The 13,304-nt window shown below is 36.9% G+C and overlaps 1 protein-coding gene across 5 annotated transcripts in view; it reads left to right on the top strand.

The window, feature by feature from the left end:
• Nucleotides 1–13,304, top strand: part of LOC127573018 (glutamate receptor 3-like) — a 239,866-nt gene that overhangs the window by 154,095 nt on the left and 72,467 nt on the right. For all 5 annotated transcript variants that reach the window (XM_052020759.1, XM_052020756.1, XM_052020760.1 and 2 more), the window contains 2 exons: nt 3,363–3,569; nt 8,580–8,950. In XM_052020759.1, the coding sequence (XP_051876719.1) occupies nt 3,363–3,569; nt 8,580–8,950 (578 nt within the window). The remainder of the gene's footprint in view (nt 1–3,362; nt 3,570–8,579; nt 8,951–13,304) is intronic.

The following is a 13,304-nucleotide window of genomic DNA, read 5'->3' as shown; positions in this document are numbered from 1 at the left end:
TTAATATAACTGTGATACATTATAATAGCAATTTATTTTCCTTACTTTTGCAATTATTATTCTAATGTTCAAGGACTTATCTGTACTATTCTCACCATAATGGGTGATGTTAAAATTAACATATCACTAGCTGTTAAAATGTAACATGGAGTCTGTAACAGGGAAGTTCATTTTATAAGTTCCACTTATTGCCATCGTTTTTATTGTCTTCTATTGTCACTTTTTTTCAAAAAGCAATCCTCCCAAATGGTGTTCAATAAATGTCCATTCATTTTGTATCTGATATTGTCACTTTTTTTCCACAAACATTTTCTACACATGTTCACTTGGTTCTCTTGCTATGAATCCACTTAATTGGACAATGTGACCAAAGTTCCCAGATACTGCAGTGGCAGTCATTGCATGAATGGACTCGGCTGCTTTTTGTACTGTGTTAAGATATGGTGCCTCAATAATGCTTTTTTTAATCTTAAGAAACCACCTTCATGGACCACAACTTTCTTATTTCATTTTTGTCTCTTTTGTGATGGCAAATTGAAAGTTAGAATTGGTGTATCATCAATTCATTTCTGGAACCTGCCATTTAGAATCTAACCCAGCCATGTTGGGATAAAGATCTGCAATTTCAGATGGTGGCAAATTAAGTTAATTTGGGCATGAGTTCAGAACTCAAAACTGTCTGTCATTTAGACCGAATCAACACTGACAAAGGTAACCTGCAAAATCATGCCCCTAGTGGACATTCACCTGCAGGGAGCATTTATCAGGAGAATGACATGATTTCCTACCTCTTCATTATAATCAGTGATGAATTGTGAAAGGGGCGTATACCACCGCTGATCTGAGCTATAGAGGGAAAGGATCCTGTCAGAGCAAAATTTAGTAAAATTACATCTTGGAAGATTGAAAATATGCTGTGAGGTTCAGTAGAAAACATTGTATAAAATTCCTAAGTCTCTTCTTTAACAAAGAAATTTGCAAGTAAATTGGTTAATACCTCTGTTACAATAGCATTAATATGCTTACTGCTAATATTGCACAATGTCATTTTAAACCCTGAATTGGCAGTCTCAGTCAAAGTAACTGCAGAATGGCTTATATGGGAAATTCAAAGGTTGATATCAGTGTCATTACCAGTATGGGCCAAAATGCTTTGCTTAGCGTGAAAGAGCAGGCGTTACTGGTACTTGGTACATCTTGAACTTGATCTCCAGCTACTGAAATTGGCTGGAAAATATAAAACAAAACAGTTCAAGGTTCTATTCTTCATATGTGCTGAAGAAAGTGATACTGATCACAATAATAATGGAGTGTTCATTGTCATTCAGCATGGAAACAAGCCTTTTGGCCCATCAAGTCTGTGCTGACCATTGAACACCCATGTACACTAATCCCATTTCATTCTCCCCACATTTCCATCCACCCCTGTCGGATTCTATTACTGACCTGTACACTAGGAGCAATTTACAGCAGCCAATTAACCTACCAACCTGCACGCCTTTGGGATGTGGGAGGAAACGGGAGCACCTGGAGGAAACCCATGCGGTCGCAGGGAGAATGTGCAAGCTCTACACAGACAGCACCAGAGGTCAGGATCGAACCCAGGTTGCTGGAGCTGTGAGGCAGCAGCTCTACTAGCTGCACCACTGTGCCACCTGTGTTCGAGGTTGATTCTGATTAGAGAAAGAAAAATTATTCAGGATTTCCATACCTAATTTCCATTAGTGATTACATGTCACCATTGCATAAGGGCAGATGTGGACTCAGCTTTGAGGGATCTAATCACTTTCAGTTGAATGTTCCTGGCACTTATATCTAAATATATACAGTATATATCTTAAAAATAGTTGATTGAGAGACTAGAGGGCTTGTGATGCCATGAAACTGTACCCGAGCATAAATCACAAATCTTAGCGAACAGAGAAAAACTGAAAATAAAAATGTGAAAATTATAGTATTATTGAAAATCTCTTAGTATATGAACAAACAGGCAAATTTCAGTGGAATCAAAGAGTGGATTGTAACTCAAGACAGGTTCAGGAGGTGTATGGAAGGGGGTTGGGGTCCCCTATGCAGTCGCTAGTGTCAAACCTAGGCTAGCTTAACATTTAAATTTATACAAACTGCCTTCTGTCCAAAAGCACCAGGACACTCATTGGAACCTGTGGGTAAGAATAGGAAACTTAAAGCGAGGCCAAGGGCTTGGGGATCCAAGGGGATGATACCCAGCATGCATTTAGTAAGGGTGGAGGAGGGTGGGTCTCCATACTGATACCATTTGGGGGCAAGGAGAAAGATGCAAAGGCTGGGATAACACAAGTTGTTTTTTTGTGTGAGCCAGACTAGGAATCTCCACACAAACTTTTAGGAAAGCTGCCTAGGCCTCTTCCAATCAAACTCCTGCCTCCTAGCAATTCAGAGTTATAGAGAGATACAGCACGGAAGTAGGCCCTTCAGCCCACCAAGTCCATGCTAACCATCAACTACCCATTAATTGCTGCTGGATTGTTTGGTGCCAAGGGCGCCTCCCATCATTTCAAGTTCAAGCAGGGTTACCATGATGACACTGTCATTGGGCTACACGTTTTCCATGTAAATAGGTTCCAACCTATCTGGAGTGGGCAATCCCAAGGTAACAGAATAATTGGTGTGACACTTCTCACCACATCTTAATGACCCAGATGGATTGAAATTGAATTTCTGGTATCCCTATTCACCTTTGATTTCCTTAAGAAATTTACAAGTTCAGGTTTATATTGTAAATCATTACATTTTCTGTGAAAGGAGTGGTGTGGATTTTTTTAAAAATACCTAATGAATAAAACTATTAAAAGTTTCTTTACTGGTTTGAAATGGGTACTGGTGATATCTGTGCTCTTCCAATAGTTTGTTTTACAATTTTGACAAATACAGTGATCAATTGCGACAGACCATTGTCTGATGTTGTTTGAATTTAAGATCAAGTGCATGTTCAAGAGCTGCTTTGAGAGGCTCTAGATACTAAATGGGTTGGGTCAAATCATGAGCCTGTGCATTATCTGCAGAAAGAGCATTCTTGATAGACTGGCTGTGCTCCTTTTGTTTCCTTGATTTCATAACTAATGAATTGTACCAATTACATTGATTCCATTGGAGTTAACATGTCTGTAATAATTGTTTATTGCCACTTATTATCTACTGTCTCTCCTCAAAAATACACTGTATAAGTTACAATAATTGTAATAACTGCACTTATATATAAAAAAGTGCATAAATCCAGATATCATTTTTGTCAGGAAAATGGACAAACTTTGTCACTTGACCTTTAACCACTCACACTTTATATAAACTTGATTCACTTATGCATGTTTTTGTTGTTGCAGGAATCACCATATGTAATGCTGAAGAAAAATCATGAACAGTTTGGTGCAAATGATAGATATGAAGGCTATTGTGTGGATTTAGCTTTTGAAATAGCCAAGCATGTTGGCATTAAGTATAAACTGTCTGTTGTCCCTGACGGTAAATATGGAGCTAGAGATCCTGAAACTAAAATCTGGAATGGAATGGTGGGGGAGCTGGTATATGGGGTAAGTATCAGCTTAAGGAGATAGAGAAATTATTTGTATACAATATAGGCTGAACATCAGACATGGATTATTCAAAGCTCTATTTAACACACAGAGCATAATGAAATAATCATGGCTATTTAGTGGACCATACTACTTTCTTTTTACTGATGCTGGAACAAAGATTACTTTATTATCCAATGTTAGCTTATAGGAAAATTGGAATAATTTCACCATCAGATAGGAAATAGTCCTCAGCCAGCCAGTTTAAATGCACAATGAATTAATCACTGCTTGTTATATTCCATTTCTGTTTCATTGACTCACTGGCTAAGGACAATTTTCTAGGCAAAAGTATTTATTCCATGTTACTTGGGTTGTTAATGAATAAACAAAAACTATCATTTATTAAGCAATGAAAACGATCCAGGACCAAACAGTGATCCAGTTAGTGGAAAGCCATCTCATTGTAAAGTTTGACCCTAGATCCCAGCCTGGTCCTGTCCTCTATGAGTTTTCCTGATATTCAGTTTTGATATACAGTATTGGTATGGAATCTTTCTTTAACTGAGACTTGTGTGCATTCCTTTAAAGTAGTGCTCCTCAGTTGTATGTTGGTCACTAACAGCCATGTGTAAAACAATCCTATCTGGATTAAGAAACTTGCATTCCCAGTTATTTTGCTCACTTTTGGATTGCCAAGATCAACCTTCTTGGAATCTTGTAAATTCACTCCAATTGCAACAGTACTTTTTTGTTTTAAATTGCCCAACACTCAAAAATATCCTTGGAGAAGAAATTTGCCTGTAGGAAAATTTCTGGTGGCTGGACCGAATTGGCTGTTCAATCAAGTGTACTTTAAAGAAAACAGAGTGAGACAGTGGCTAACGGTGTTTTTGAACTTTACATTCTGTAATGCTTTGTCTATTTATTCAGATTAATTGCCACTTTCTCATCAAAATTATGTGTCTCTCTTGAATAAAATGCAATATATATATATATATATATATATATATATTCCAAGATGAAAAACCTGTAATTGATAACATTTGCTTCCAACTGGAAACCAATATTGGAAATGTGGAACAACCAAATCAGTGTGGACATCAGATGCCTAGATTAGCATGCAAAGTTCAAATCAGTACAATGTCTGAAATTGTACTTACACCAGGTGCCCATGTATTCCACAAGCACACAGTATCAGACAACTTGGGCCAAGTGCTAGAGTTGAAAAGTGCCAATATCAGGAGTCCACAAACTGTCTTGATATGAAAAGTCATGCCCAGAATACAAATAGCCTCATTAAAGGTCCTAATTGTAGTCTATCTTCTATAAACCATTTTCACAATGACTTCCAAAGACAAAGTAGAGGGCAACCTTCAGTTAAGACCTACCACAATTAATGGTCCTTCCAGTTGCTATGAAAGTTGTACAGCTTTCAGTTCTGATGTATCTGAATCTGTCTAAGCCATATCTGACAACATCAACAATGTTTTGCTTGCTAGGGGAACAAATGTTGTCAATTTCACCAGGGCAAGGAGACAACTGCATGAGAATTGCTTTCATAGAGTGGCCAACTTTCCAAATATGCAAGATCTCTCTGCTTAGTATACATGTAACCAGACAGATTGGACATCTGGCTTTCAGCAGATCAAGGCTACCTTCTTGCACTGATGTTTAAATCTAGTACAACATACAATCAGCTTACTGAAGCAGAGCTGTTACCATCTGAACAGATCAGATGGCTGCTGCTCCACAGCCATGACAAAGCTTTGAAAGTTATCGTTGTATGGTGCATCTTGCATTAGTATTTCCATGCAGAAAGAGAAACTTTGATAAAGGTCAAACAGAGGAGGAAGAAGAGAAGGAAATAGAAGTGGGTGAAGATGATCTGCAATCAGAAAGTCAATCAATGATGACAAGACTTCTAGTTAAAGTCTATAACACTGCATGAAGTGTTGTCTTCTTAATGTATTGTCTCCTGCATGCCATGTTTTGCCCAATCACCATTGCCTCTACAACCATCCTGGTCTACACTCTTATTTTCTGTTTATACATCTACAAAGAATGTACAGTTTCATTCTCTACTGCCGTTTAATGGATGTAACTGGCATTTCATTGTTTCCCTTAGTTTGTAAGTGGTGAGGTTGTATGTTGTCTGCAACTTGCTCTCCTCATAAGGAGGGAGATCTGTGTGATGTAACCTGGGGCTCTTCTTGACACAGTTGTGATGTTTCACTTACTTATGCATAGTAATGTGGTGCTCTTGCCCGGAACCTGGAACATTGTCTATATTCTGAGAGGAGTGCTGGACTGATATGATGTAGCATTACCCTGAAAAGAATTGCTTTATGTTCCTTTTCTGGCATGCCACAGCTGCTGGGGTCTCTTATAATTAACTGGGGATATTGATCACTTATAAGTGTGAAATCAGCAATCAAGACACATTCGGACCAATTGCGGAGCTTATCCATTGCCAGACCTGAGGGACTCCTGTGAACTGGAACCCAAGGACTCATTAGTTCCTGTCACAGCAATGAAGATTGTTTCTCATTCTTGGAATTTCCTTAAGAGCTTTGCACAGATGGTTTTAAAGTTGCTTAACTTGTCAGTCTTTAAGGCAACCTAAATGTGGCATTCTTACCTACATCAGAGAATTTCCTCCTTGTCATATCCATAATCTATAAAGGTAGTGATAGCAACAATACAACAGTGACTTTTAACTTCAGGAAGAGGGAGTGAAGTGTGTGACCTGCCTGGGGCACAGACCTGAAATTATTGACCCAAAGTTTGCTCCAAATTGGTGGTAGGGCCTCAAATGTATAAAACCAACAAGTTGCAATCCAGAATCCCAATGCACTTTGAGAAACAAAAAAAAACTGCTAGAAATCTGAAATTGAAACAGAAAATGCAGAAAATATTCCTCAAATCAAGCAGCATCTGAAGCAAAAGAAACACATCTGATAAAAGACATTGAGTTGAAACATTAACTCTGTTTCTCTCTCCACAGATGCTAACTGATCTGCTGAATATTCACAGCATTTCTGTTCTTACTCCCAATGCAGTTTGCCTGCCAGGGCTCCTGGAAAAATTGGCCTGCTGCAATTCCAAATGAGAAGGATGATGTACGTAGATAGTGCAGATCACCACAAATCAGTGGAACCATTGCTTCAGGATCCACATGAACTTACATGGGAAAACATTTTACTGTGTAGAGTAACTGAGCAGAGCCCAACTCAAATTATGCCAAGTATGAGGGGCTCTATAATTGGCAAAAGCCTTAATTGGCATACTCAAGGCTTCTGATGCCAGACATTTGGAAGTTGCTTCTTTAGGAACAATCAGGCACATCAATTGTGCTCAGAAATTGATCCACAAAGGTTATTCATTGCCCGTTTCTTCCCCTAACAATCCATAAACTACATATTTGGTAACAAAGGAAGTTTCCTCTAAGCCCCAAATATGGCAACCCTTCTCTGCCTCATCTGTTCCAACAGAACAAAGCTCTTCATCAATGTGCCAGATTCTTCCCTTGATCCTGAGCAATGTATGATATTTTCAGAAACTGTCCATAGCAATGTTTCTGAGGAACAGAAGCACTTTATGAACAGCCTTCCTCCTCAATTCCACCCATTTGCCGCTATAAGAATTCCAAGACCAAAATAAAGGGAGCACATGACGATGATTACTTAAATTAACTGAGATAAATGTCCATTACTCTTCATTAATTATTCTTCTACACATATCAATAACAGGACCATTCATCTTAGGGTCAGGGGTGGGGAAGGTAACTAAATTAGTCATTTTGAAATAACACGTTGAATAATGAGCTTTTTGTTTATTTTTCCATTGTTATTTCATCCTCTCCCACCAACCCTCTTTATCTATACTAACCTTTCTGGGCAGGAATGAGGCAGTTCATTTTACAGCATGTCTGGGAATCAGTATATGACAATGTGCACTTAAGTGATATTGGAAATGCCATGTCAGAAGTTATTAAAAGATGAAAAGACAATTATCAATCATAGTTCAATATCTAGGAAGGCCCTGCTATCTTATCATCATCATTTTCCACTGTCTCTTAAAAGATTCTTAAATGTTATCTTCACCTTGCATCCCCATTATCAATATCCTGGACCAGCCACATAAGTATTTTGTGGAAAATCTGCACCGGGCACTGTGCACTCTGTGCACAGACCCTTCAGAGCCATTCCACCCTCTTCAAGTCACAGGTCAGGAGTCCAATGGAGGTGTCTACTACTGCCTAGATGTGTGCAGGTCCAACAACACTCAAGCAGTTCAGCATCAATCCAAGACAAAACAGCTGATACACCCTGAACATTCCCTGCCTCAACCATTGGCACACCATGGTTCCAGTCAGTACACTCAACAAGATGCACTAGATCAACTTGCCAAGACTTCTTTAATAGTATATCTCAAGCACTCCCCTTTTGTTCATCATCGATGAATTTAAATCCTATTCCTATCTATCTGTACCATCGGATTAACTGCACAAAAGAACAAGAGTTGTTCAAGAAAACAGCTTACCATGACCTTTTCAAGGATGATTAAGGACGGACATTAAATGCAGCCCTTGCCAGCTGAAGGAATAAAAGTTCTACTGCTCACTATTCCACTCACCAAAGGAAAGCTCATGAACAAAACTCAACAGTGACTGTTGGATCATAAAGAATTAGGTTATTTTGCTTGGATTGAAAGGCTTCTTCATAATAATTTTGACTAAAATGCTCTTCAATTTGTCAAGCTGAGCTGGTATAAAGTAAAGACATTTGTAGAGCAAGTCATAATTTTCCATTTAGTATAAATCTGGGCATTTTTTGGTGTTCAAATTGTTGCCGTGTATAATGGATATCTGCCATAAGAATGGAGAAGTTTCAGTTCCCCAATCAATTGCATTAATAAGTACAACCAGCAACTTAACAGAATAATAATGTTATTGTTTACTTTGATAAAGTTATTGTAATGTCTTTAAAATTGTTTGATACTAATTAGCATTCTCCCCATTTCCAGAGAGCTGATATTGCTGTTGCACCACTCACTATAACTTTGGTTCGAGAAGAAGTCATTGACTTTTCCAAACCTTTCATGAGTCTTGGTATTTCAATAATGATAAAGAAGCCCCAAAAATCCAAACCAGGAGTGTTCTCTTTTCTGGACCCTTTGGCTTATGAGATTTGGATGTGCATAGTCTTCGCCTACATTGGAGTCAGCGTAGTCCTTTTCCTGGTCAGCAGATTCAGTCCTTATGAATGGCATATGGAAGAAAATGAAGAAGGACGAGATCCCCAAAATACTGAGCCACCTAATGAGTTTGGGATATTTAATAGTCTCTGGTTTTCTCTGGGTGCCTTTATGCAGCAAGGATGCGATATTTCACCAAGGTTTGTCATTATCACATTACCTTTGTGCATTTTATGGTCAAAAACTGATGCCATGGTGCATATACGTTACTTTTATTCCACCTTTACTTTTAATTTCGCTCCCCAACAAATTTTGCTTTAATATCCATACCAGCGCGGTAAGATCCACCCATTCAATCATCACTCTGCCACGCCACTAAAATGTGCAAGTGGCTTATTCTCAATGTCATTCACACAGCTATCTGAATAACTTATATACACCATGCCGAGACCGTAAAATGCATAAGGTCTGTCTGTCTCCAGCACCCTTGGAGGGCTACCGTGTTTTTGCTGCATATCGCATTTTACGGTCAACAGTTCGGTGTATATAACAGAATCATGCTACATTTCGTAAGCACCTCCATCTTGAATGGAAAACTTGAAAAACAAATGCAGCAGCACCATTAAGGAGCACCTCCAAGCCGGTCTTGGTTTTTCTTTTGAGTTTGCGTTAATTAAACCATTCTCTCTAGCTTGCTTTCATTTTTCAACCATCTTTTCCATTGTCTTCATTTCATTTACAGGTTGCAGTATCCTGCATTGTAGACCTTCATGGGTAGAGGTTTAAGGAAACCACTCTTTCCTAACTTTTAATTGTATTTGGAAATAAGGTTCTTGAAGATAATAGTGAAATTTACAAGTTTTGAGATTTTAGAACTCCTTGTTTTTTTAAACCTACCAGTAAGTCATTAGTGGCCAAACCATTTGATTCAACCACCTCTTGGAAAATTAAGTAACATTCTCATTGAACAAATTATGATCAACTAAATGCAAGTGAGTAAGTTTGTAACTGAAATGAACAAATCCAGTTAAACTAATCTAAGTAAAATAGATACCACTCAGAATAAAAATGCCAAATGGAACAAAAAGATGTTTTTAACTTTGTGGTGAGCAATGTACAGGTTTTTTTCTGTCATTCAGAAAGTAAGCTGAAGGATCAGGGTACATTACCAAAAATGAAAAAGGGTACAAGGGAAAATGTGGAAAAAGAATATGGAGGCCAGACAGAGCCAGTCTTGCCTTTAAGTATCTGTAGATTCCAGATAAAAGGGAAGAGCAAAGGAGAAGGAGAGTTTTCAGTTTTGAGATTCTGGTAAAAATACTGAGATGTTTATTTTGATAGGATGTGTTTATGGACTGAATTACACTGCGGTTAAGTTTGTTTTTAATTTTTTTATGTTATTTTATTGGAGAAGAATGCCAGCATGAAGAGATATTTACAAGTAACATTGCATCAAAGTGGAACATTTATTATTGTCACCCATAATATCTCACTTATTGCACAAAATAGTGGTTGAGTATTCTTAGAAGATTTTAAATATTTAATCATATGAAGGATATGGGTGATTATACCATTTTCATCTATGTACCACACATAGTTTTTTTGATAAAGTTCTCTCAATTTATCTACGACCCATAAAACTAACCTCCAGAAATTCCAAGCAATGGCTCAATCATGTTCGTTTATGGTCCACACGTAGTACTTACTTAATTTGTGCAGTGGTGCTATATTTAATGGCCAAACTCTCATTGATATTAAATATATAGTTACAGTTAAAAAAGATGTGTTAGATGCAATGTTCTTGTTACTTTTCCACTTGCATTAATTCCAGCAAAACTGAAAATTAACTTAACACATTTAGCAAATATCAACATGACTGAGACCATCATTTCACTTTCTGTCCATAAACTTTCCCTTGTTTCTGGAAGCTTTCTTATGATATTGAAGTGTTGCATCTATATAGAAATATGAGTAAAAACAATTAATTAAAAATTGCATGCAGTGTAAATGCTCATGCATCAATAGGTATATCTTTACAATTTTAAAGGCAGTAATTTTTGACGTGCAAGCAGGAAACATGATTCAGAGACGGGATAAATGTATGAGGCAGTCTGAAGTCATTCAAGTTGGAAGAAATCAGGTTTCTTGCCATTCATACCCAACTTTTTCATGACAGTTAGGTAAGATATATTTTCCATGTTCAACTTTCAGTGCCTGTCACAAAGGGTGTCCCAAAATGTGTGGTTCTTGTTTGATGAACACAAATAAAATTGCAAAAAAATCTTGGACTTCAGGACAATCAAAATATTAAAAGTTCCTTAATTCAGTTTAAAAGAATTACTAATTTAGCATTACTAATTTTGCCAATGTGTTTAGTACCGTCACTCAGATAGCACATTAAGGTAAAACAGTGGCATGGTAATGCAGTAGTGAAATTCTTCTCAAACTGGCAGTTAACAGTAGTAGAGATTCTATACTGAATATAACCTTAATAACCAAATTTTCATTCTTAATCATGGTGTTGATTACTTAGAGGATATATTTTCCTGCACTTTCTTCTTTCACTTTGATAAATTCAAATATTCTCCCAAAAATGTATTTTTAAGTTACTCATCACTTATAGGTAGATATGCAACAATATCCATGTAAAGGCTTGTAAAAGATAGTCCAAAAATGGGAACAAGACAGTCTTTCTCCCCATTTTGTTGCCATCAAAAGCTTTTTAAATTTTATGGCCCCCCCCCCCCCAGTGTTTAACAGAATTTCTGCACTTGTAGCTGAACTTGAAATGGATCTGTGTGGGTCTACAAAAGGGATAATGCAATTTAATTACCACATCTCTTTTTTCTCTGTTAGGATTTTGTCTTTCTTCTCTGGTCTTGATGTAAATGCATATGTTTTACATATTACTAACAGAAAATCACCAGCTCTCCAACAACTTAACCTGACAGTGGAATGCCTTCACTTAATTCTGAATATGCAATTAGATCCCCCCAAGTTCTGACTCTAATGGTTTAATTGAAATTCAAAATTCCAATGAGATGCCTCATTTGGGTCACGTTTGTTCCAAAGAGGTTAAGCTGTTACTAGGTATGATATCCTGGATGGGGCTTTGGGTTTGAAAATTGTTAATTTTTTGTCATGATACAGCTGATATCCCAAACCATTATATGTGCTGTGATATGCTTTAGAAACTCAATGAATTGACTTGATCAGCTGTGGACATTTCTATTTTAAAGAGACACATTTTTGGCTTCTGAGTGCAAAGGGTTTAATTGAAACACACTCAGATTTAATCCAAAACTATCTCACGTGTATTATTTTTATAAGAACAAGCCCTTATCAAACAATCTTGTTGTCTAACTGAACAAATTGACTTTGAAGACTCCAGAGTAATTTGTTTGGGACATGCCAAACGAAGGGTGCAGCATATTTTTCCACTGTGAGTATTATCTTTTTTTTTCCAAAAAAAAAGTAGAATAGATATGGTATAATGGTTCAGATACTGATTTTAAATTCCAGTCTTCGTGAGAAGCAACATAAGTTCTACAGTTCTTTCATTGCATCATATGTAAAAATCCCAACAAATATAGTGCATATTTCCTATTAAGCATTCCTCCTTCATTCTTTTCTTTAATCTTTTCTAAACGTAATGTTATTTTACCCTATTTTAAATCTTTAGTTTGGTACTTTGAAGCAGATTGTTCAATGGATTGCTCAAAAAATGGCAATTTTATTTTGAATTACCTTACAGAACAAGATTTATGTAAGAGCTTAGTTTCAATAGATTGTTGCAATGTATCAATATTTTAAGAGATTGTTATATTTTGAGTGATATCTATTGTATAGCTTGCATTCTTATTTTGAAGATGCTTAATGCAGTTAAGGGTTATCCATTTAAGTCCAATTTGAATATCATACATGTCAGGCTGTCTCATATTATTCTGTAATTTGAAGTTTCTCACGTTTATAGAAAATCATTCTATTACTGTGCTCCAATTTTATTCACTAGACGCTGGTACAATCTTCATTATAGTGCCGAGCTCATTCAGCAATTACTATTTCAATAGCATTTTTGATAAGCTAACTATCTGATCAGCTTTGCTATTCTTGTAACTACACATGCAATGAGATATCCCCATGTGAGAGCTTGTGTTGCTATATTGAACTATGAGGGAGAGATAGGATCAACAGTGTTGTGGAAAAGAACTCAATTAACTCCATTCATGTGCCTTACTCTTAGAAAAGCAGAAATTAATTTGATCAGGCCTTATTTTAAGGATGCTTTCACTGACTGACTGGTACAAATAGTGGCAACAATCACAGACTTGTTTAAACCATACCAAATAAAAGGTGTATTATTTCATGTGTGACAGCAGGGCAATAGAATGCATGGAGCAACAGCTGTGCAGGATGTTACAAGATAATTAAAAAATACAATTATTCCTGTGAACTAATGAAAGCCACATATTGTACCACATTAATATCCATCATGCCAGTCATCGCAAATCATTGAAATATTTTGTTTTAATGCCATAACTGCATGGCATTTGT

Source organism: Pristis pectinata, chromosome 8 (assembly GCF_009764475.1).
Source record: "Pristis pectinata isolate sPriPec2 chromosome 8, sPriPec2.1.pri, whole genome shotgun sequence".
In the NCBI taxonomy this organism is placed as follows: domain Eukaryota; kingdom Metazoa; phylum Chordata; class Chondrichthyes; order Rhinopristiformes; family Pristidae; genus Pristis; species Pristis pectinata.
Note: the sequence above shows the minus strand (reverse complement) of the source record. Positions and strands in the feature narration are given on the sequence as shown.